The 25492-nt window shown below is 41.4% G+C and overlaps 1 protein-coding gene across 2 annotated transcripts in view; it reads left to right on the top strand.

The window, feature by feature from the left end:
- Positions 1-25492, top strand: part of RHBDD1 (rhomboid domain containing 1) — a 180904-nt gene that overhangs the window by 85763 nt on the left and 69649 nt on the right. For both annotated transcript variants that reach the window (XM_043995202.1, XM_043995201.1), the window contains 3 exons: positions 1364-1452; positions 6589-6645; positions 23852-23989. In XM_043995202.1, coding sequence (XP_043851137.1) covers positions 1364-1452; positions 6589-6645; positions 23852-23989 — 284 coding nt within the window. The remainder of the gene's footprint in view (positions 1-1363; positions 1453-6588; positions 6646-23851; positions 23990-25492) is intronic.

Genomic DNA, 25492 nt, shown 5'->3' with positions numbered 1-25492 from the left:
TTTGAGAGTAGAGAAGGTTGGACAACCATTGAGAGAAGCTTATTTGAAAAAAAAAATCTTATCTGAAAATAAATTCAAATCTCTTTAGCCTTGGAAGCCCAAGCTGCAGTGGATTATGCTGATCAGGTGTCCACAATAAATTTGACATTAATATGGTAGTATCTGGGGGTGGAGGACCAACCAGGTGCTTAAGGAAGGGGGTCAGCCTATTAATACTTCTAGCCTAGGGAAGGAAGGAAGGAAGGGAGGGAGGGAGGAAGGAAAGAAGGAAGGAGGGAAGGGAGAGGAGGGGAAAGAAGGAAGGAAGATTTTGAAGAATTATTGTGAAGCAATGGCATATCTGAGAGATGTTACAAAGATGAGATTGACAGTACTTGGCAACAGATCTTGGGAGATTGGGTATAGTGTGTGTGTGTGTGTGTGTGTGTGTGTGTGTGTGTGTGTGTGTGTGTTGGGGGGGGTAGGTCTAGGATGACTTAAGTTGTAAGCTTGGGAAGATGGTGGTACCATTGGGAAGTTAGGAAGATAGGCTTAGGTAGAATGATAAGTTAAATTTTGGACATGTCAGGTATAAAATCTCTACAATATTAGTCTTCAAGGGCTGTCTACAGCTGAGACACTGTCACTTGCCTAGGGTCCCGTGGCCAGCGTGTGTCAGAGGGTCAGAGGGAGGGCTTGGCTTCTAAGACACAGGAGGAAATTGAAATGCGTTATCAAACCACCCAAGATTCAATATCATTTCCAGCTTTTCGTTGTAGCTAAGGCCTGGCAGACCAACCTCAGACTGGTTTCAGTTTGGGAGTGGGGGAGGGAACCCCAGTCTTCTGCTTTTTTTACTCTGGATGCGCTGTCCTCAGAGCTCCCTGATGCGCGCCAATGTAGCTGCCATCCTCGCTGCTTTGAAAACAAATAGATAACCCATCCCTCCCATTGGCGGGCTCATGCAGCATTCAGCCCCGAGTGGAGCAAACTGACTTCATGACCACAGGGAGGGGGGAAACTGGTTGAGGATGAGAGCTCGGTGACTGACTGGAGCCGACTTCTTTTTTATCACTGCAGAAGGAGCCCCATCCATCCTTGTAAGTCGGCCAGCTGCCCAGCCCTCCCCCTTCTGCCTCCTCTCCAGCCCCACCCCTGAGCTTGGTGCGGGTGTTTCCATTTCAGCCCTTGTGATTCATCTGGCATTAAAAGAAAAACAGAAAGGTGGGAAATGTTGTTCTTGGGGCCGCCCAGCACAAAAGGCAACCCAGGAAACAAAGGCTGCAAACTGAGAATAATTGACACGCCTGGGAAGAATGAGGGTACAGCATGTGTCTAATCAGCAGCAGTACAAACACTCACAAAGGTTTTCCATTCCTCTTAGAACTTCCTTTGCCGGGCATCTGGCTGGTATTATCGTTGGACTGATGTACACTCTGGGACCTCTGAAGAAGATCATGGAGGCATGTGCAGGTACCCAGCAAACCTCCTTGGCAGGACAGGAAGCCAAAAGCCTGGCATCATTTTAAAGGGGGCAGGACCAGGCCCTCTTTCTGATTGTGCCAGAGCTTTCCTACCTGCCCGTTTGTTTTGCAGATAAAGACAAATCCACCCTAGCCCAGACCCAGCAAGCACCAAAAAACAAAACAAAAGAAAACAAAAACAATAACAAAGACGAAGCAAAACAAAAAAGAAACCAGCTGCCACCGTGTAATATTCCATAGGTAGCATGGAAGAAGCAAAGCTGCAAATTCAAGTCTCTCTTGCCTTCTAGGTAGAGGGGTGAAAATGTAAATTCTCAGCCTTAGAGCTACCTGAGGGACCTCTGAGATGTCCTGGAAAATGCCAGGTGCCGGGAGACTTTAAAACAGCCCTTTCAATGGTTTTCTCTAAGGATGGGGCCTGGACTTGAGATTTCATGGGTAAAAGGTACTCTCTTGGGTGAGAAATTTCCATCCTCTGTCACTTCAGGTCAGCACCTTTGCACCAACTTAATCGTCTTAAAGAATTATGTAAGGATGAAAGGAAGGGGAAAACCCAGCATTTATCAAGTGCCTACCATGTGCCAAGCACTCTGCTATGCACTTCATAAATATTATCTTATTTGATCTTCATGACAACCCCAGGATGTAGGTTCTATAATTATCTCCATTGTATAATTGAGGAAACTATGGCAAACAGAGGTTAAATGACTTGCCCAGGGTCACCCAGCTAGAAAGTGCCTGAGGTGAGGTTTAAACTTAGGTCTTTCTGACCCCAGGACCAGTGCTGTCTATATAGCAAAGCTTCTGAAGATGTGAGGCATGACCCCATAACTGAATGTAGGGGTCACAGAAAATTTGGCAAGAGTAAAAGGTTCGGGGCAGCTAGGTGGTGCACTGGATAGAGCACCGGCCCTGGATTCAGGAGGACCTGAGTTCAAATTCTACCTCAGACCCTTGACACTTACTAGCTGTGTGACCCTGGGCAATTTACTTAACCCCAATTGCCTCATAAAACAAACAAATTTTTAAAAAAGTAAAAGGTTTAATATACCAATTTTATATAACCATATACCCAGCGTTGCTTAAAAATTTCTCAGGCAAAAAGGGGTCATGAGTGGAAAAAGTACCCCTGCTCTATAGCAGCTAGTATGGTTCAAAAGCTGAATTCAAACCCAGGTTGTTCAGCTTCAAGGCTAATTCTCTAGCCCTGAGACCACACCGCCTTTCTTTAATATTATACAAATTTGGGGTGTGCAAGTCTGCTCTAAAATGGGATGGAGAGCTATCTACCTGTTATTTAGAATTACTGTATGATAGAGATTTGCACAGGCTAAGGAAAAAAAACCCAGAAGTTATTTTTACCTACAATTATTATTAATTTTATTTTCAATGAATCCCTCTCCTGTTTTGGAAAACATGAAATTTTCTTCTCCCCTTTCCATATAGAATATATATTAATTGCATTTACAACATTTAAAGAAACTATTATATTAAAAAGTTGACTTGCAGGGAATATGAAAGGTCTTACATTTCATTTCTTTGAGAATATTTTACCTTTTCTTGAACCATAAAGAATTAGCTTTCACAGGTTTTGTTTATGATCATTTATTTAAAAAAGTATTCATAATATCAAAAAATTTTTCAGATCATCCATTGTCTCTTTTTAATTTTTATTTCCATTTATTTATTCATTCATTCATTCATTCATTTATTGATTGATTTTTTTTTCACATCCATTGTCTCTTAATGTTGGCTTGGTTTTCCTTTGCTCAGAGGCCTTACAGCCCATGAGGTCCAGGATTCTGATTTTTGCCTCTTGCATTATCAAAACAATTTGGGGAAGGTCAGGTGAATGTTGTTCAATGAACGTGCTGTCCATCTTTATTTTCTTTGAGAGGAGATGTGGTTATGGAAATCTCTTAATGAGTTTTATTTTCTGAAATCTCAGTACTTTGACTGCAAAAGAGACATGGTTCCCAGTAGCATATGTTTTATTTTAATGTGGCATTTTTTTTTGTGGCTGAGGGATTTATCTGTAGGGATGATAAATCTAGGTAAGTTATTCCTTTTCAAATACTTAAGACTTTTAAAAGATTTTTAATGTTGAGATTTTTTTTTTCTTAGAAGTTTTCAGATTTTCTCTATAGTCCAATTCACATATTCATCTCTAGATTCTAAATTTAAAAGATGAAAAAAAAGTCACAGAGACCATCTTACTCGGCTCCATTTTACAGATTAAAAATTGGAGACCCAGAGAGGTCACACAGGTATTAAGTAGCAAAGCTTGGATCCAGAAATAACCCCCCCCCCAAAAAAACAATTAGGTGTTAATAGTGGAACCAAAATTTCATTTCTCTTCAGTTGATGGGTCTACAAACACTTTGGAGAAAACCAGCTGTCAGAAGATCTAGTTTTGAATCATGGCTCTGCTGTTTAATATGTCCATGACTATGGACAGGTCACATTTCTAGGCCTCAATTTTCCTGCTCTGGTACTCTCATCTTATTGCTAGGGAGACCTGAGATCTGGAGAGATCGAGTAAGTGACTTGTCCAGAGTCACCCCAATAAATGTCGTGGGTGGAATTTAAATTCCCCTCTTTTGCCAAAGCCAGTGGACTTTCTCTTCTTTCTCTTGTACCATTTATTCTTTGTGGAATGAGGGTGTTGGAATAGATTATCTCTTAGGGCATTTCCAGTGCCAGGGCACTGTGTATAACTAGGAAAAAACTGAGAACTAAAAAGGAAGAATTCTTGTGGTCAAGGAATTTACATTCTAATTGGGGAAGATAACCCATAAAAGGGAGCTAAATGTATTGGGTGAGGGTCCCCTTTTGGGGACAAGGTGGACAATTAGTCCAAATGAGTTAAATGAGAGGATAAAATGAGTTGACATGTGGAAAGCACATCTTCTTGTCGTTCAGTCATTTTTCAGACTCTTCATGACCCTGTTTGGGGTTGTCTTTTCTTCTCCAGCTCATTTTAAAGATGAGGAAACTGTGGCACATAGGGGGTAAGTGACTTGCTCAGGGTCACACAGCTAATAAGTGTCTGAGACCAGATTTCAACTCTTGAAGATGAGTCTTCCTGACTCTAGGCCCTGCATGCTATCTACTATGGCACGACATAGAAAGTAAAGCATTCAGGTTCTTAATCAATGCTTTAAAAAACAAAACAAAACACATAATGGGAAGTTAGGTGGCGCAGTGGATAAAGCACCAACCCTGGATTCAGGAAGACCTGAGTTCAAATCCAGCCTCAGACACTTGACACTTACTAGATGTGTGACCCTGGGCAAGTCACTTAACTCTCATTGCCCCACCAAAAAAAAAAAAATGAAAACAACCCCCCCCCCCCCCCACACACACACACACCACTGTGCTATAGAAATGCTAGCTGGCATAGTTATTAGTCCAAGCATGGGCTGGTCTGAGTTGAAGTAAGCATGGGTGGCCTGGGTACTTCCTCAAATGGAGGGTCAGTGGAAAATTCACCAATTGGAGGAAGGGGTTCTATTGGAGGACATGCACCTGCATGAGAAGAGGCAGCTGGGGAAGAGCCTATAACCCTAATAGAGGACACCACGAAGGGGTGTTATCTGAAATGTCCCATCTCTTCCTCTCGAAGAGGTTCATTGGTCCTAATGAGGATGACCTCCTATCCTTCTGCTTGGTTCTACATTACCTTTCACTGGTGGCATTGATGGGGGATTCAGGATGTGTTTGGAGGAAGTTCAGACATCACCTTTTGGTGATAGTCACCTTCACTATTACAGTTCTAGTTAAACATACACTGCCGGTCCAAACAAGTCCACCCAGAGGTCAACTTTGTCAACGGGAATGAGGAGAGCCAGATCAGAGGCCTTGTTTTTCCCCACATCATCTATTTCTTTTGCAACTTATGCCAAATTACCATCTCAGGAGCCATGATCATTTAAAAAAATACTCCCTGCGTCTCCCTTCCCCTTTCCCCCCCCAAAAAATAGCCAACATGTTGGAGGATGAATAGTGGGCAACTAGGTTTTTCAGTGGATAGAACTGAGCCTAGAGTCAGGAAGAATCGATTTCAAATCTGGCCTCAGATACTTACTAGCTAAGTGACTCTGGGCACTAAGTCACTTAACTCCTGTTTGCCTCAGTTTCCTCATTTGTAAAATGGAGATAATAATAGCACCTACTTCCCAGAGTTGTTAGGATCAAATGAAATAATTATAAATTGCTTAGCACAGTGTATGCAGGGTGCATAGTAGGTGCTTTCTAAAATGTTAGCTATTTTTGTTGAGAATGAGAGCTGGAATTTTCACCAATGAATATTCTGTCTTCTGTCAATCTTTCTATTTTTATGGATATCATGAAGAGAGTTTGATTGATGTTTTTTTTTTTTTTTAAAGTGTTCATGCCCTCTTTAGAAACATAGTGAATTTGTACTGAGTTATTTTGAAGTAATACAGTCACGGGATTTTAGGGTAAGTAGTCTAGAGATTGAAAATACCTTAGAAACCATCTAGTACAGCTCTCTCATTTTCAAGCTAAGAAAGCCAAGCCCCAGCAAGGTTAAATGTTAAGTGACTTGCCCAGGGTCACAGTGTTAGAGGTCATGGATGAACCCAGGTCCTACTCATCCAGTGAGCTTTCCACCAAACTGTGTTACCTCCTAGACATTATGGGCAACATCATTTAACATTTAATGTTATCAGCCATAGACAATGTAGTGGCGCCAATTCTGCAGGGAGTGAATTGTGTAAGGGAAAAAAAAAATAAACCTCTATTCCTGGAAAAGTTGAAGACATTAAAAAGTTTTTCCAGGAAATATCAGCAAAATGATTATAATTTAAAATTTTGCTTTTTCAAATTATGAACTTAGCCATTACTACCGAACAAAAATATTTCAATATAGAAGGAAGAACAAAGTAGGGTCATGTATGTGAAACCAGGAAATTCCATCACCTAAAGTGGTATTTTAAAAAGCATATATAGATTCAGTCAAGCAGGGTAGGAACAAAATTGCTATGATTTGTTTGTATCCCTTTATGAACTTTTTTTTGTTTTCTTCTGTATATTTTAAATGTGATTCTAATTTATAAAGTACAAAAATACCTCATGTCCCCTTTTCTTTTTCTTGATTTAGGCATATTTTCCTTTAACACCCATTACCCAAGACAACAACATTACTTCAATAATGCAGGTGAGTACTTTATGAAAATGGCTTCAACAATGCTTTTTAAAAAATTTCTTTCCAAAAAAAGGGGGGGGGGCAGCTAGGTGGCGCAGTGGATAAAGCACCAGCCCTGGATTCAGGAGGACCTGAGTTCAAATCTGGCCTCAGACCCTTGACACTAGCTGTGCGACCCTGGGCAAGTCACTTAACCCCAATTGCCTCACAAAAAAAAAAAATTCTTTTACATAATTTCATCCATGCGGGAACCTTCTCCACCCAAGGAGATTAACTAGTTAGAGTTAAGGGATTTACCCTCTATCACTTAGCCAGTAAGTGTCAGAGGTTAGACTTGAACCCAGGCCTTCCTGACTCCAAACCCAGCACTCAACTAAATGCACTACATTATAATACCTATTATTGACTATTCCATTTATTAATATATCAGTTTATTATTTTGTTACTAATTATTATCAAGGCATCGATCTATTAATGTATCAAAATAACTTTATGCATTTATTCTAATTTTTGATGATTTTGTTTATTGAGAAATAAAATCGAGTTTCCTCCTTTACGTTACTATGAGGATGTCTTATAGAGGTGACCCTGGTTTCTCAGACTCTTCCAAGGAAGCTCTGGGCTGGGAAGGTTGTGACTACAGTCCCATTGCTAGACTGTGTGCCCATAGGATGAGTCTGTCCACCTACAAAAATACAGAGGAGCTCATCACCAGATTGGCCATAGGGAGTGGCTTTTTTTTTTTTTTGCCCCAACAACCCCTTGAGGACTGGCGAGCTGTTCTAGAGAAGTCCCCATCGATGTTCGAAGAGTGAATGCTTACCCCAGTGAAATTGGAGATTTTCAAACGGTTGATATAAAGAATGCCTTCTCCAGTCTGCTATTTTTATATTTTTTATTTTTTTAGTCTTAATAGTATTTTACTTTTTCCCAGTTACATGTAAAGATAGTTTTCAACATTTGTTTTCATAAGATTTTGAATTCCAAATTGTTATCCCTCCCTCCCTTCCTTCCCCCCTCCCCAAGACAGAAAGCAATCTGATATAGGTTATATATGTACAATCCCATGAAACATATTTCTACATTATTCATGTTGTGAAAAAAAGAATCAGAACAAAAGGGAAAAACCTCAAAAAGCAAAAATAAAAAGTAGAAACGGTATGGTTCAATCTGCATTCAGATTCCACAGTCCATTTTTCTGGCATTTTCCATCACGAGTCCTTTGGAATTGACTTGGATCATTGTATTGCTGAGAAGAGCTAAGTCTGTCACAGTCGATCATCGTGCAATGTTGCTGTTGCTCTGTGCAATGTTCTCCTGCTTCTGCTCACTTCACTCACAGTCTGCTATTTTTAAATGATGACGACAAAAAAGAATATTCTCTTCTAACTTGGGACTCAAAGCTCTTTCAGATACATGATAGAGGATTTCATTTGTCCCTCAAGGGAAGCAAAAATAAGGCTATTGCTCCCATTTTTAAAAGAGGTAGACCAGGAAGGGGAGTTGGTAATAGGAGCGGTGCGTAAGAGTCTTAGGCATGAAAAAATGTGTAAGAGAAAGCCACAGGCATGGTAAAGTCCAAACTAGACCATGGGGCATCTCATTCCTAGCCCAGAGGCCTTTACATTGAGCTCATGCTACTGAGCGTTAGGGACTGTCTTCAGTTAAACAAGACTCCCCTAGCACATTTTCTAAATATCATAACCAAACTGAGAGAGTGCCTCCGAAAGGCAGTGATGGTAGATGGGATAAACAGAATATATTGTTTCTTCTCCCTAATTTCCAGTAAATAGGTGGGACAGAGTGGCTAGTTGAAATGCATAGGTCAAGGGCTGTTTGTACCACATTCCAGCACCCCAGGGATCTCTGGGGTGACTGGAGCATTGCCAGGTGACGTGCTTGGGAAGTACTCTCTGTACTTTGCACGCATGCCAATTTAGAAGAGCTATAGATTTCAAAATGCAAAGCTATGGGCTTACTTTAAAGAGTGAGTGCAAAGCTTTACAATAAGCCTACATTTTGATCGGCAGATCCAAATCTGCTGCCTTTTCTGTATTTGATCATGAAATATTAAAGGTCTTTTAAAAAAATAATGCATCAGTCGATTACACTTCTCCAGTGACTGCTGAAGAGACAAAAGGAGAAAGATGACCCATGTCCTCAAGAAATTTGTAATTTAATTGGTGACATGGGACTAACACATGACAGAGAAACAAAATCCTGGGCAAATTACAAGATGCTTTTACCTAATGGATTGTAGAATAATGGAACTTGATTTATGCCAGGTATTGTTAGTGAGCAATAGGTAAGTTTTGAAGGAGGGGAGCAATGCTGGTAGGATGTGAGTAGCATGTGTGGTAGGAAGCATGGGTTTTTGGTGTTTTGAAAATGAGAATATTTGGGCTGAAAAAGAGAAGACATTATAACCATCTTCAGGTATTTTTTTTAAGTGAGGCAATTGGGGTTAAGTGACTTGCCCAGGGTCACACAGCTAGTAAGTGTTAAGTGTCTGAGGCTGGATTTGAACTCAGGTACTCCTGACTCCAAGGCCAGTGCTCTATCCACTGCATCATCTAGCTGCCCCCTTCAAGTATTTTTGAAAGGCAGCCATTTGAAAGAAAGATGGGATAAGATGTATTCTGCTTGGCTCCAGGTAGCAGAATTATAAGCACTGAGTGGAAATGACAAAGAAGGTTATTCAAGGGTTTTTTTCCCCAATTAATAAGCATTTATTTTCCTTTCCTCTCCACTTAGGTCTTGCCCCTCCCTCAGGGTGATAACAGGTTACTTCTTTGGTAACTAGGTACCATTAATTTAGTCTAGCAGAATGGAGAAAATAATAATATTCTTTAAATATTATTTGTGATGTTATTATTACAAGCTACCCACCCCCACATAAAAAATAATCTCCAATAATCAAGTAAATCAAATTCCTGCACTGGTCATATCTAAAAACATACATCTCATTCTTTGTCTTGAATCTGTCACCTCTCTTTCAGGATGTAGGTAGTATGATTCATCATTAGTTCTCTGCAGTCATGGTTGATCATTGCTTTGATCAAAGTTCTTAACCCTGGGGGCAGCTAGGTGGCGCAGTGGATAGAGCACTGGCCCTGGATTCAGGACGACCTGAGTTCAATTCCAACCTCAGACACTTGACACTTACTAGCTGTGTAGCTCTGGACGAGTCACTTAACCCTCATTGCCCCACACAAAGTTCTTAACTCCTTCAAAGTTGTTTGTCTTTATAGAGTTGTTGTAGTTGTGTAGATTTTTCTCCTGGTCCCGTTCACATCCCTCTGCCTCCGTTTATATAATGCATCCTCCCAGATTTCCTTGAAGCTGCCTCTTTTGCCATGTCCATTGGTACAGTGGTATTCTATTCCATTCATAGACCATAACTTGTTTAGCCATTCTCCAACTGATGGCATGATGGAGAGAATGATTATAATTTTTAATTGTTCTTTCATGATTAACTTAGTTATCATAACCAAATAAAAATACCTCTGCATATCAAGAAGAACAAAGCAGAGGAGTATATACAAAAGCATAAGCAATTAGGGCAGGCCCAAAGTAGAAGAGGCTGTCTTGGAAGGTAAAGCATTTTCCCTTCCTGGTTCCCTTAAAGCAATGGGCGTACGACCACTCTCTGGGCACGTAGTAAAGGGGGGGGGTCTCCAAGTGAGATGGTTTAGAGTAGATTACCCCTGAGTCTCCTTCCAACTCTGATATGAGACATGGCAATTGTCTAGTTTGCCTATTGAATTTTTCAACAACTTTAAAGCCCTGCTGATAGGGTTGTTTCGGTCTCTGTGAAAGTGTTACTGAAAAGACTGAATATGTGACCAGCAGCCACGTTCACACTGTATGACGTTCAAGACCATCTTTCGGCTGGCCTGCAGCAACCGTGGCTAGTGGCTTTGCTTTTTCTATATACTAATGCTTGCTCTTCATTAAACAGAGAGCACTGGGCATTTTTTTTGGCAGTGGATGGGACAGAATATTTTATAAATCTGACAGTAACAAAGATTTTTTTAAAAACACTTTTCTGTCAGTGTTAAATCAGAAAACAGTGAGTGTGTTCACAGCTTATTTCTGGTTGTGACAGTCAGGGTGACAGTAGATTTGCTTCCCTGCGTTTTCATTACCTCTGATAACTAGACACCACTAACTTATCCTATCAGAACTAAGAAAAGAACAATTCTTTAAATAGTCAATTCACAAGATACTTGATCATCTCTCTCCACAGTAACTCTGAGAAAATTATAATATAGCCTACAAGCTCTTTTTGCAAGATAGCAAAATGTATAGGACAGATAGCTATGAGGAGGGGTCAGGAAAGGAAAAATAAATCTGGGATCCATCAATATGAGGGTTATAATCAAGGGCATGGGAATGGATGAGATCACCCAGGGCGTAGATAGGGAGAATCATCCTTGAAAATATGTAACAGCCCTAACCTCCCTTGGCATTGTACACTGATCTTTCACTAACATTATAGTCAAAACATTCTTGATTTCAAAAATCCAGTTTCAAACCCAAAACTTTTCTTTGGCTTTATCTCCTATTCAAGAAACATTTTAAAGTACCTATTTATGTGGAAGGAACTGGGGGAGACAAGAATGGTATAGACCCCTACCTTTAATGTGTTCATCTTCTGTTGGGGAGAATGCCATGTACAAAAAATAAAACGGCCTGAGGAATGAAGAGGACAAAGGGCCATAGGAATATTTGCGGAATAAAAGAATACTCTCAACCTAGAGAAACGGGGAAGGTGGGACCTAGAAGAGGCACTTGAGCTAAGCTTTTGAAGGAAGAGAGGCATTCTGAAAGATGGAGATGAGAAGAGTATGTATGTGCACTCCAAGTGTGGGGGTTGGATAGTGTGAATGTGTGGAAGCCAGAGGTGAGATGTTGTATTGGGGGAGGGGGACCTAATAGTCACATTTGGCTGTAATGTATTGTATGGGAAGGGGGTAGTAATAGGAAATAAAGTGCTATAGGTATCCTGGATTCAGAGCTAGAAGGAACCTTAGGGATCAGCTAGCCAGATCTTGGAGCAGATAACACATGTAGCATGTAGCAGACCCTTAATCAATATTAGTTAATTGATTGATTGGAAGACCTTTGTATTTTAATACTAGAGCAATGGGCAACTGTGGAAGATTTTGTTTTGCTCTGCTTTGGTGTTTTTGTTTTTGTTTTTGCGGGGCAATGAGGGTTAAGTGACTTACCCAGGGTCATACAGCTAGTAAAGTGTTTGAGGCTGGATTTGAACTCGGGTCCTCCTGAATCCAAGGCCAGTGCTTTATCCACTGCGCCACCTAGCTGCCCCTCTGCTTTGTTTTTTGGTTTTTTTTTTAAGTTTTTTTTTAGTGAGGCAATTGGGGTTAAGTGACTTGCCCAGGGTCACACAGCTAGTAAGTGTTAAGTGTCTGAGGTCAGATTTGAACTCAGGTCCTCCTGACTCCAGGGCCGGTGCTCTATCCACTGCGCCACCTAGCTGCCCCTCTGCTTTGTTTTTTGGTTTTTTTTTTTTTTTTTTGGTGAGGCAATTGGGGTTAAGTGACTTGCCCAGGGTCACACAGCCAGTAAGTGTTAAGTGTCTGAGGCCGGATCTGAACTCAGGTACTCCTGACTCCAGGGCCGGTGCTCTATCCACTGCGCCACCTAGCTGCCCCCTCTGCTTTGTTTTTTTTGGTTTTTTTTTTTTTTTTTTGGTGAGGCAATTGGGGTTAAGTGACTTGCCCAGGGTCACACAGCCAGTAAGTGTTAAGTGTCTGAGGCCGGATCTGAACTCAGGTCCTCCTGACTCCACTGCGCCACCTAGCTGCCCCTCTCTTTGTTTTTAATCGCAGGATTGACACAGTCAGATTTGGTGCCTTGGGGAGATTACTTGGGAAGCTAAGTAAAGACTGGATTGGAGATGGGAGATACCAGGAGACCAATTTAGAGGCTAACACAATAGTTTAATGGGGGGGGGGGGAGAAGGGGGGTGATGAAACTGCCAATAAGACGGCTAACAGTATGGATGGAGAAAAAGGATGTGATGGAACTGGGTGTGACTGGTATTGGCAGCCAATACACATAGGGGCGAGCCAGTCCGTACAGGGGCAGGAGGAAATGAGGTCAGAGGAGTGCATATTCAGATCTGGAAGGGACCCACTGACCCCTGCCCCCTCCCTTTATTTTATGGATGAAGAGACTGAGGCACAGAGAAATTAAGTGGCCCAGGGTCACACAGAACTAGTAAGTGACTAAGGTCATTCTTCTCCCCAGTCCGGCACTGGGTCTACTTCTCCACGCTGCCTCTAAAAACCAAAGATAATGAGGTTTCAGATCTGGATGACTGGGAGGAAGGTGATGCCCTCAACAGAAATAGGGGAGTTTGCAGGAGGGCCCAGTTTTGATGGGAAGAGAATGAGTTCCATGTTAGAAGGGTTGGATTTGAGGTGGCATAGCCATGCCCAGTTGACAAGTGGAGATGCAGGACTGTATTTCGAGAGACAAATTCAGGCTGATGTAGAGATGCGGGATTCATTATCTAAAGAAAATGGGCACGTCTGGCCTCAGAGAAGAATGTTCAAGGGGCAGAGCAAGACACGGTCGCTGCCTTCATGTATTTGAAGGGAGCGACTTTGTGTGGCAGAGGGAGGGACTAGAATCGTTTTATTTTGCTCCATGGGTAGAACCAGTAACAATGGATGGCAAAGAGGCCGCTGTCACATAGGCATCAGGAAAAGCGTCCTCACAAATGGAGCCATCCTCAGAGTGGAAGTGGCTGCCTTAGGAGAGGATGGCTCCCCCTCTCTGTGGATCTTCAGGCAGAAGCTGATGGCTCCTTGTCCTGTGTGTTCTAGTGGAGTCTTCTTTCTTCTATGGGTTGGACCAGATAGATGCCTGCTGAGGTCCCTTCTAGCTCTGAGACTCTGTGATTCTGCATCTTAGCAATAGCCATTTTAGAGCTGGGTAGAAAATGGTTTGGAGGAGGAAACAAGGAGACCAACTAGGAGGATATTGCAGGTACATTGATAAATCCGAATGGCAGCCTTTGAGCCAAGGAGACACGGATTCAAGTCCTGCCCATCACACATACTGGCTGTGTGACCCAGGTTGAGTCGCTGAATCTCTCAGTGCTCTAGTGTGGAATTTGGCAGACACCCAGGGGTCTGACCTGATTGATTTAGTAGTGGTTGAATTGGGTGTGAATGAGAAAACTACTAAGTACCCACTTAAGATGATTAGATTTTTAGCCACACCTGGCCAGCCCTGTGAAACCTAGTTTAAACTTGGCCAACCCTGAGAAGGAGTGTCCTCAGAGGCTGTGGACTGCCTCATCAACAGAGGACCAGTCTCAGCCACACAACTTGAAGGACCTCCCCTTTGGGTATGAGATTTAAAATTGGATATTAGATCATAAATCTCCCCTACTTAACCTTTCCCTTAATTTATCTCCCAGACTAGTAAATGGAAGAAGCTTTTGGTTTTCTAGATAGACCTTTTATTGTTATGGTAGTCACAAGGTGATGTTGATTAGAAGGATAGGAAAGTAGAAACACAATACAAATTGTCTTAAGTCTAAGTTTAGTCTATATTCCTTATAAAAACTCACCAAAAGAGAAGGCCACCTTTGGAGAGAGAGAGAGAGACCGTCTGTGCAGCGCAGTCAGGAGACCAGCAGAGCAGGAAAAAGCCCCCACTTCCATTCTCTCCTTGCCTTTTAAGCTCGCACCCCGGAAGTCAGAAGTCGAGTGCTCAGCAGGCAATGCTGTTGGTCTCCTCCCCAAAAGGGTGGTCCTAAAAAAACCCCCAAAACTGGCGTCTCTCCATTATCTAACTGACTGTTCAAACTTTTTACCACATGGGGGAGGGAGAAAAAAGTAGAAAAAGGGACCCTCAACAGGAAGTTGGGGTCTTTTCCTGCTGGTGAGCTTCCGGGAGCAGACTCCTGAGAGGCCACACAGTTGTTTTCTATTGAAACTACGGACCCCAGGTGGTGAGTTAATAAAAACGAATCTAACTCTTTGAATTAGCTGAGCTGGAAGCAGGTTTGGGGATTGTGTCAGCCTTTGCTAGAGCCAAGGAGATTATCCATTTTCTTCTTCCCCTATTCCCTTGTCCTTGACTTAATTAATTTCACCTTTGCTGTGTATTTAATTCCTATGAATAAAACCTGATTTGTTTGTGGAAAAGAGGCTGTTGATCCCCTTTGTTATTGGCCTGGGAGAAATAGCTAAAAAAAGGCAGTTCGGAGGGGAGGAAACTTTGGACCTAAAGGTTCCTCAGTTTTTGAACCCCAATATTACGGCAAGCCACCCAATTAACTCTCCCCATATTAAATTTGGCCCCTACACTATGGAATCTCTCAGGGAAGATGCCAACCTGTCTTGGTGCAGGGAATGTCTTCACTTCAGAGTTCTCTATGTCAAGGAAATTCCATGTCCAGGCCCTATCCCCTAATAGCAAAATAGCAACTTGACCCAGGATCATTTCTATCAGAAATCCATCAAGGACACAGCACAGTCTTATCCTTAGCCCTTTTGCAACCCTACTGAGCTGTGTTTTCTAACCTATATCAATTCCAGTGCAATATGATTTATTTCATCATCATTCTTTCCCCTCTGATCACTTCAGCCTATGACTGCCACACTAACCTTTCTTCAACATGTTTTCATTTGGACTGTCTGCCTGGGGGAGAGAGTCCTGACTTCACTCAGAGTCAGAGGTCCTGGATTCTGGGTCCCAAATCTGCTATGTACCTATGTAACCTTTGGACAAGTTATTGATTCTCTCTGGCCCTCAGTTCCCACATCTGCAAAATGAGGGGGCTTGGATTGGATAATCCTGAGAGTTCTTAAAATCCTGTGATCCTCTGCTCAGAAACCCATTCCTCACCTCCTGCTATATCGAGTACTAACATCCCTGCAGTTTTCTAAGGTTTTTGACCATTTGGACTTGTCCCGTTTGGCCCAAGTTTCTCTCTCACTCTTACCAAGCTTGAATCTTTTTGCCCAGGTTAAGTTAGTCTCCTCATCTATAGCCTAGTTTCTTAAACTGTGGGTCTCAACCCCAGGTTAATAATTGAATATGGGGGTTGAGAAAAATTTGGCAAAAGTAAAAGGTTTCCGTATACCTATTTTATATACCTTTATACCCTGGGTCGTGTAAAAATTTCTCAAGGAAAAAGGGGTCACAAGTGGAAAAAGTTTAAGAAGCCCTGATCTATGTAGCACATGCTAAATGTGTTGCCAACTCTAGATGTTTGTCTTAGTTTTATTCATTCATTTATATATATATATATATAAAATAAATCATATATGTGTGTATATATACATATATACATACATATATATGTGTGTGTGTATGTGTATCTTACTTTGTGCAGAATTCTAGGCTAGGCCCTGGGGATACAAGACAGAACACAAAACAAATACTCCTTGCCCTCAAGGCATCCCCATTCTACTGGGGGAACACAATAAATTTTTGGGGAAAGTGAATATCAAATTTATACAAAGTAGTTTCCAGTGGGGGGAGGGAGAGGGGGATCACCTGCAGTAGGTGTCCCTTGTGGTTTTGTTGGGGTTTTTTTGGCAGGGCAGTGAGGGTTAAGTGACTTGCCCAGGGTCACACAGTAGTCCCTTGTGTTTTAAAAGAAATAAAGAATTGTGTGAAGAAGAGACAAGGATCAAGAGAGGGCATTCCTGGTATGGAGAACAGACTGTGCAAAGACTTGAGGCTGAGAAATGAATGGAATGGCAAATTCTTTGAAGAGCCAATAGGCCAGTTGGGCTGGAATTCAGAATGCATGAGGTGATCTGTGGCCTCATTGTAAAGAACTTTAAAGCCCAAACAGCTGAGTTGGTATTTTATTTTAGAGGCAATAGAGGCATCCCTGGGACTCATTGAGTAGTGGGCTTACATGAATAGGCGGGTGCTTTAGGAATATCAATATGTCAGCCATTTAGGGGATATGGATTGGAGAGGGAAGAGACTGGAGGCAGACACTCTGCCCTTATCTTTTCTCTTCATTATCTTTGAAGGCTTTGGTCAAGTTACTTCATCTTCCTGAGTTAAAATCTGACCTTGGACACTTACTAGCTGTATGACCCTGGGCAAGTCACTTAACCCTATTTGCCTCGGTTTCCTCATCTGTAAAATGAGCCAGAGAAGGAACTTGCAAATCACTCCAGTATCTTTGTCAAGAAAACCCCAAATGGGATCATGAAGAGTCAGTCAGACATGATTGAAATGACTAAACAGCAACAACAAACCTCCCAAGGTTGTAGAGATAAAATGAGATATTTCCAAAATGCTTTGTAAATGTTAAAGCACCATATAAATGCTAGTAGTTCTTCATTATTATTATTTATAAAATGGTAGTTAATAGGACATAAGGACTTTCACAAGCTGGTGTAGATCCAGAGAACCACCATTGTTTTTGGAAACAAGAACAGAAAAACTTTGGGCCTGTTTCAGTCAGCCTGGTTTGTGTTCTTAGTGATTTAGAGTTGGAGTTTATCTAGCCGGAATTCCATCTGGGAAAATTAATTTTTCTCTTGGGAAATCTTGAACTTCAGGTTAGGGATGTGAGTAATGGGTTCATCTGTACCGCCTTTGACTTCATTTTTGAAGTCAGGACTTATGAGTTCTTTTATGCAGAGAGCTCTTTAGTGTAGACTTTCCCTAAGCAGATCTGAATCTAAGATCTAAACAGATCTGAAGCTTAGCTGTAATGTGTTAACTTGGAGAGTTCCCTGGGTAGCACTTGTGTATGGGTGTGCTACAGCTATGTGTCAGAGACATGACTAGAACTCGGGTCTCTCCTGAAGCCAGAGCCACCCTCTCTGCCCATGATACCTTGCTGCTTGTCGTATAGTAGGCATTAGATAGTGAGCTCCTTGAGAGCACAAATTGTCTTTTGCCTCCTTTTGTAGTACTAGTGCTTAACACAATATTTGGGACATAGTAGGTGCTTAATAATGTTTATTGATTGATTGAGCGATCTCAATTGATTTCATGTTCTTGACTAAACTCATGTTGAGAACAAGGATAGCTCTTGGTCCTGTAGAATCTTTATTACAGGCCTTTTTCCCCTTCCTCTATATTGTCTGTTTCAGACCACACAATGCCAGAGGTCATTGATTAGGTTCATGTATTTGTTGGTTTGTTTGTTCTTAACCTTTCCTGACAATGCCCTGTGTAGGAATGGCTACAGGGAAAGGGTCAGTTTCAGCATTTCATGAAGATTTTGCTGAAAGTGATGATGCACAGGAGCCAGGAGGGAATTACAGAGCTCCAAACCCCAAAGGAGGAAGGTGACTGGTCCAGGGGCACTTAGCTAATTTATAGTAGAGCTGAGGCTAGGGTAGGGACAGCTGGGTGGTACACTGCATAGAGCACTGGATGCGGAGTCAGGAAGACCTGAATTCAAATATCGCCTTGGACACTTGCTAGCAAGTCACTTCACCCTGTTTTCCTTAGTTTCCTCATCTGTCACATGAGCGGGAGAAGGAAATGCCAAACCACTCCAGTGTCTTTGTCAAGAAAACCCCAAATGGGGTCATGAAGAGCTGGACACAGCTGAAAATGACTGAACAACAGCAACTACAAACAACACTAGAACTTGGGCTCTGCAGTCAGAGGCCTTGGATTGAAATTCTGCCTCCGCTGTGTGGTACCATGTGACATCTGGCCTCAGTTTCCTCTTCTGTAAAATGATGACTTCTGAGGCCCCTTCTTGTTACAACTCTGTGATTGTATCCTCCATGTTTTCTCCTCTCTACATGGATTCTTAGGGAGAAGTCATAGCTTCCAAAAGCTGGTTTAACAGTGAATTGGTCCATTTTATTTATTTGCACCTTCTGTGACTCACCTATCCCCTCTGTACAAAGGGAACCTGCTTCACAACTCCCTCCCATGAAAGATGCTTAGGATCCACAAACCAGACCATTAACAAGGCAAAAAAAAGCCACAATTCTCTTCTTTGGAACATTTTGTTGTTGTTGTTGTTTTGTTTTTGTTTTTGTTTTTTGGAGGGGCAATGAGGGTTAAGTGACTTGCACAGGGTCACACAGCTAGTAAGTGTCAAGGGTCTGAGACCAGTCTTGAACTCAGGTCCTCTTGAATCTAGGGCCAGTGCTTTATCCACTGTGCCATCTAGCTGCCCCTCTTTGGAACATTTTTGCTGCCCTTTCTCTACTCCATAGAAAAAGCACCAGATCTGCATGCTTTCATATGGTTTAGGTACAAATACTGTGCAGCCATGAGGAAATCACTTAACCTCTCTGGTCTTCATGTTCCTCATCTATAATAGGAGGAATTTGGACCAGATGATTGCTAGAGTCCCTTCCAGCTCTAAAGTTCAATGACTCCAGGAAACAATCATAGCTTTGCAAAAAGCAACATCCTGTAAATTAAAGGGTTCGTGTCAGCCAGCAGCCAAGGGACATTTAAGAGTGGATCTCTCCTGAGTACAGACATATTGTTAACACGGCCATGCCCAGCTAAAAAAGGCTTTCTAAGCCAATGAACCTCATGAATGTTTAAAAATCTGCGACCAATTTTTCTAATCTTGGTATTGTTTCTTGATCTCCTTTGCCATGAAAATCTGGTATGTCTATAAGTAACAGATGGAGGGCTAACGAATAATGATAACCAGAATTTCTTTTAACATAGTGCCAAAGTATATTGCAATGAAAGAAGGTCCAACTAGGTTTGGTTTTTAAACATAATTTAAACTTATTTCTCTTAAGTGTTTGAATCTTAGCGTTTTCCAGGAATGTAAATTATAGAGCTATAAAAAGAAAGCTAATTGGACCAGCAGAACCATTAGAGAATGTTCCTGGTACCCAAAGGCCTGTCCCCATTGTTACACATGTCATTGAGATTCTCGGGGTTATCAATGACTCAGATATAATACCTTTAATCATACAAGTCTTTGACTAATGGTGCTGCAAGTGTCCCTCAGTGTCTTCCCCTCCCTCTTTTGTCTGAAGAGTACCAAAATCAGGTTTTGTAGTATTCAGATGTTCAGGCTTGTAGACTATATTTCAGTAAGCCATTGGCTGGGATGTTTGAATGAGAAATAACATGAGGAAAGAGGCATTTTCTAAATCAAGAAAGTGTTGTCTCAAATCATTGTAAATGTATGTGACAGATTGATTGCTCAGTCCTGTATCTTTATAATCTGAGACATTTCACGCATTTTAGATTTTAATCTAACTGAATGTTAAACAACAAAAAAATTCTATCTCCCTCCAAAAAGCCCCCTGCCCAAATGACACAAAAATTCCCAGAATACATCAAGAAAGAACTTTCGTGAGAGAATAACTTCTTGTAAGAGTACAAAAGTGGTCATCAGTGACACTGGTAGCTGCTCAATACGCCTTTTCTATTTATGACGATGAGGAGGACGATGAGGGCAGCGATGGTGTTGTTTAGTTGTTTCAATTGTCTCTGACTCTTCGTGACCTCATTTGAGATAGTGATGTTTAAAATCTAAATGTGTTGTCTAAAAAATCTAACGTGTGGTCACCTTAAATGAGAAGCTTTAGCACCAGTCTTTGGGCATTAAGCATTTATTAAAGCATACTAAGTATTAGAAAAAAGAGAACACATGGAGTTAAGAAAAGGCCTATCTAGCCTAGAGTTCCAGCCTGGTCTGGTTCTTCCTCAAGTCCTCTGCCACGAGCCAGCTTCAACCATGAACTCCTCTCAAACTGAGTGTGGAAGCTTTTTATAGGTCTGGAGCATGGGCGGTCCTTACTCACTGCTTCAAGCTGATTGGTAGGTGTCATCCAAATCCATTGGTTCACTGGACTTGAAGGTGGTCTCCAGTTGAGTTCAAAGTCCTGAGCTTCTGAGAACAATACTTCCTTAAGGGCCAGCCAGGTGTGCTTACAATCTAATGAACTTGAAGTAGGCTAATCAGCAAAGTCAATCACTCTCACTTAATTCAATCAGTTTAGATTAACCTCCAGGTGAGCCTTTGAGTATCTGCCAAATCCCATTATTTTCTCACAGGATTTTCTTGGCAAAGATACCAGAGTGCCTTGCCATTTCCTTCTTCAGCTCATTTACAGAGGAGGAAACTGAGGCAAACAGGCTTAAGTGACTTGTCCAAGGTCACACAGCCAGTATGTGTCTGAGGTCAGATTGGATCTAAGGTTTTCTGACCTCCAAACCCAGCATTCTATCCAATACACCACCTAGCTACACCCAAATAATAATAATAGCTGACATTAGTATAGAGGTTTAATGTTTACAAAGTAATCTGCATAAATTGTCTCATTTTAGCCTCACGATAACTGTTTATACAAATTTAGAAAATGAGGTTCAGAGAGTTTCAGTAACTTCCCCCAAGACCACACGGGTAGGAAGTGCCCCAAGTTCAAGGCCTTTTCTATCACACCACAATGGCTAAGAGGGGGCCTTTAGGGAAGGAGGCTTCATCTCTTCCTGTCCAGGGAATACTTAGACTTCCTTTAATAAATTCAGATTCCTATTGGTAAGCATTTTGCTCATTGCTGTTGTTGTTTTTTCAGGGCTAACTTAGTTATTGCTCTGCTGTTCCCAGTCGAATGTTAATTGTGTTTCCAATGATCACCCCAGTGGAAGGGTTTGTGATTTTCGAGTAAAATGTGAAAATTGATGTTTGGTCTGTTGAGAAAAGAGTCATCATTTCATCCAACAGCCATTTGTTAAGTGCCCATGTGTATAAGTCCCTGGCCTCTGCATCATGATGAATTCAAATGAAGCCTAGCTTCAGAGCTCACTACTCCGTGCAGTAAGACAAGTCCAGTTAAGTAGCAGACATTTAGGTAGATCTCTACGTGCAGAAGGGGTTCACTGTGGGTCACTGATTGTCCCATTCACTTCTCTTTGGCTGCAGCAAATGTTTTTCATCAGTGTTTCCCATTACAGTAGGAGAAGTCTTTACTTCCCCGGTGGTTCCTAGGCCTGAAGGTCGATTTGCAGAGGGTTGTGGTTCTTAAAAATTACGTCCAGATCCTTCTACTTCCCTAGGCTCTTTGTGATGACTTAGAAAATGGAGTTCACTTTATCACCCCATCCCACCCCTTCTTAAACAATAGTAGTGGTAAGACTTGGCATTTGGGGAAGAAAACAAATTTCAGTTGTTTAGGATGGAGTAAAACCTCACTGACTTGGATAAGTGGAGACAGTTTGACTAAATTAGGATCATGGCATCACAGATGTAGTGCTAGAAAGAACCTCAGAGACCTTCTAGGGCAGCCCCCTTATTTCTCATGAGAAAAGCACACAGGAGAACACACACACACACACACACACACACACACACACACACACACACCACCTGAGGCCCATGGAGATGAAATGACTTGCCTGACATCACACCGATAGCAAGTGTTCCAGGTGGTATTTGAACCCGGGACTTCTGACTCTGGGAAGCTGGTGTGCTTTGCAATTAGTTAACAAAATAAAATAAAATTACATTGTAGAATCTTCTTAAAGAAAGACAGGTTTATTACTTCAAGGACATATTTTAATTAAGCTGCTAGAATGTTGCCTAAAAGGGATCTTTTTTTAAGGAAAGCAACGTGTGAAAACGTGCTGGCTGGAGGGATGAACTTAGCAGTGAGACAGACCTGGCACTTACCAGCTTAGCTCCTTGGCAGATCATTTGCCTTCTCAGTCTCAGTTTCCTCCTCATTAAAATGGGGGCATTTTTGATTTTTGATTTTTGATGAGAGATAACAAAAGTAGCTACTTCACATGGTTGTGACAAGGAGAAAAAAACTTTAGGCAAAGTGCTTTGTAAACTAGAAATCTCAATATAAATGTTAACTGCTGTTTATCATTATTCATTTGCTAACCTGCTAATGCTTTTGACATAGTACAAGTCTATAAAGGGACACTTCTCTCTTTTTTTTTTTTTTTTTTGGTGAGGCAATTGGGGTTAAGTGACTTGCCCAGGGTCACACAGCTAGTAAGTGTCAAGTGTCTGAGGACAGATTTGAACTCAGGTCCTTCTGAATTCAGGGCTGGGTCTCTGTCCACTGTGCCACCTCGCTGCCCCAGGACACTTCTTTAATGCTAAATGTATTAAGTAATTATCTAATAGACTAGAGAATATGATAGTAATCACCCTTCCTCCACTCCCACCAGACTGGTCTGCTTACTCTTCTCTCTATATATATTATCATGTCTCCCCACTCTTTGCCTCGCTACAGACTGTCCCTCATGCCTGGACTGCTCTCTCTGCTCATCTATACTTCTTGGAACTCATTATGTGGCAGAATAAAATCAGCATTCTTCTGAATTTGTTTTAAAGACATTTTAGAACCAGTCTTTATCCAATAGGTAAATTTATTACTGGGGCCAATGGGTATTTTGAAGTTCATGAGAGAACCTATGAGTCAGGTAACAGGCCTGCTTCTTTGTCCATGGGGTCACAAAGGCTCACTAAGTATTATTGAGCCCATTCCTCAGTTTCCATGCAGTCCTGCATTAAAATCCTTCCGACTTTTTCTTAGTTTTGTTTTCACTAAATCATCTCAGTGTTCTGCACCAATGTATTCCTCTCCTCTCCTTCCAAATCCAGTTTCAGTCACTTTCTTCTTGTTCAACCTTCAATATATAGAAAGAAAAACATTTACATGCAGATATTCCTCATTAAGCTACATATTCCTAAGTTTGGTTTTTTTGTTTGTTTGTTTTTTGGTTTGGTTTGGTTTTTTTGGTGAGGCCTTTGGGGTTAAGTGACTTGCCCAGGGTCACACAGCTAGTGAGTTGGCAAGTGTCTGAGGCCAGATTTGAACTCAGGTCCTTCTGACTCCAGAACTGGTGCTCTCTCCAATGCGCCACCTAGCTGCCCCCATATTCCTAAGTTTTAAGACCGTTAGGACATTTAAAATCAGAAAATGGCCTCACTGGCAAGGTGAAGTAGTATGTCACTCTTATGATCAGCAATGATGTTTTGTTCTTTCCATGCTTAAAACTCTTGTGCAAAGAGTACTGCATCCTTGGTTCAAATCTCACCTCTGACTCTTAAAAAATGCTTCACGGTTGTGGGCACTTCAGTCTTCTTTGGGCTTCAGTTTCCCTTTCTATGAAATGGTTATAATTATAAGCATAGTTCTCACAGGGTCACTGTGATCAACAGCTAAGGTAATACATACAATACTCTTTGTATTCTGCATTTGTACATGTTTTATTTGTTTTATCTGGATTCCTAAAGGCTATCGTGGATACCAAGAGGACTTATTCGACAGGCAGCCTTACCAAGAAGTCCCAAGGAACTATGACGTCTATACAGCAGGGCTCACTGAAGAGGAGCAGCTAGAAAGAGCTCTCAGAGACAGCCTCCGCGACCGAGGTAAGAATCCCGTGGCCTTGCTTGTTTTCAAGTATGGATCACATGGTGAGGTAATGTCTGCACAAGGACTGTTTTGCAGAGAAGCAAACTTAAAATAGTTTGCAAAAAAGCATATGTAGGTGAAGAAATGTGTGCAGAATGTGATTCTGGAGAATGTGGTGTGAAGCCATATTGCCACCGACCGAATCTAATGAAGTGCTAGACTATGTATGTACTTATTGTTAACGTTGTTCCTTTTATAGGACCGCTCAACTCAATTACTTTGACAACAATAAAGTCAGGAAACTTCTAAAAGAACTCTTCTTAAGGGCATGCAGTGGGTTCACAATGAAGCACATTGATATAAAATAGGCTGTCTATCTTCTTGACTAGCCTTCTTAGGGCTTTGTAGCTGACTTCCTCCTTATTGCAGTTAACATCACAGGACTGCCTGGCTTAGCCCTTGAGAACTCCAAGTGACTTTACAACTCAAGTGAAGCATCAGAATAGGATGTTAGTGAAGGCTGCTTAGATAAATGGTTAGGTGCTTGGGTAGAGGTGGTACACCCAGTGAACTGATGCGGCCACCTAAGGAACTCTCTGATGACCTTGTTTAAAAATATGTGTAGAAAATATGGAGAGAGGGGCACATTCCAGAGGTGAAAACAACTCCTGCAAGGCAGGGACTGTTGACCAAATTTGTATCTCCATTTGATCCAATGGCATATCATTCATGTATATGAAGTGCTTTATAAATCTTAAATCCTAGGAACTTAGGAATTGCTTATCGGTTGATTGACTCTAATCTTAGACAGACTTACTTAGCTGGGTAAAGATGACTGTCCCATCCATAAAGTTACCTTTTCTCCTGGCCAGATATTCTCATTTCTTTAATGGGTCTTCATAGGTTTTTGTTTTTCCAAAGTCATCCTCTTACTGCCCTGGTTGCAAAAGCGTGGAGATGGAAGACGGAGTAGGGTTTGTGGAAGATGGGTTAGGGTATGTGAGGAATAGTGAGCATGGGCATAGCAAAGACTGTGTAGAGTAGGATAGAATGTAGAGTTGATTCTGGATGCTATTTGGAGCCTTTTTACTTCCTGGATATTTATTTTGAATACACACACACAGACACATATACACACATTTATCCATCTGTCTACCTATGTATTTATTTCTCCATTAAAGCATAGCTGCTTAAAGGCAGTGACTTATTTTTTTCTTGTATCCTCAGAGCTCAGCCTAATGTCTGACCCATAGTAAACACTTAACAAGTGCTTGTTGACAGATCATATGTCCCCTTGGAGAGAGAGCTCTTCAATGGCATCTCATACAGTTCTCTTCTGAGTCCTATGATAGTTACCCTATTTTTTTCAATAATGTAAGGAAGATATATTATTAAATTTGAAAATGAGATAAAGTTGAGGAAGAACTCTTATTTATCAAATCAAAGTTCTTGATAAGTGTTTTAATCTTGATTAAAAACGAATGCAGTGAACTTTTATTAGGGATAAATGTCAAGTCCTA

This window comes from Dromiciops gliroides, chromosome 3 (genome assembly GCF_019393635.1).
Source record: "Dromiciops gliroides isolate mDroGli1 chromosome 3, mDroGli1.pri, whole genome shotgun sequence".
Lineage (NCBI taxonomy): Eukaryota > Metazoa > Chordata > Mammalia > Microbiotheria > Microbiotheriidae > Dromiciops > Dromiciops gliroides.
The sequence above is the reverse complement of the archived record's forward strand: the minus strand, read 5'-3'. Positions and strand labels throughout refer to the sequence as shown.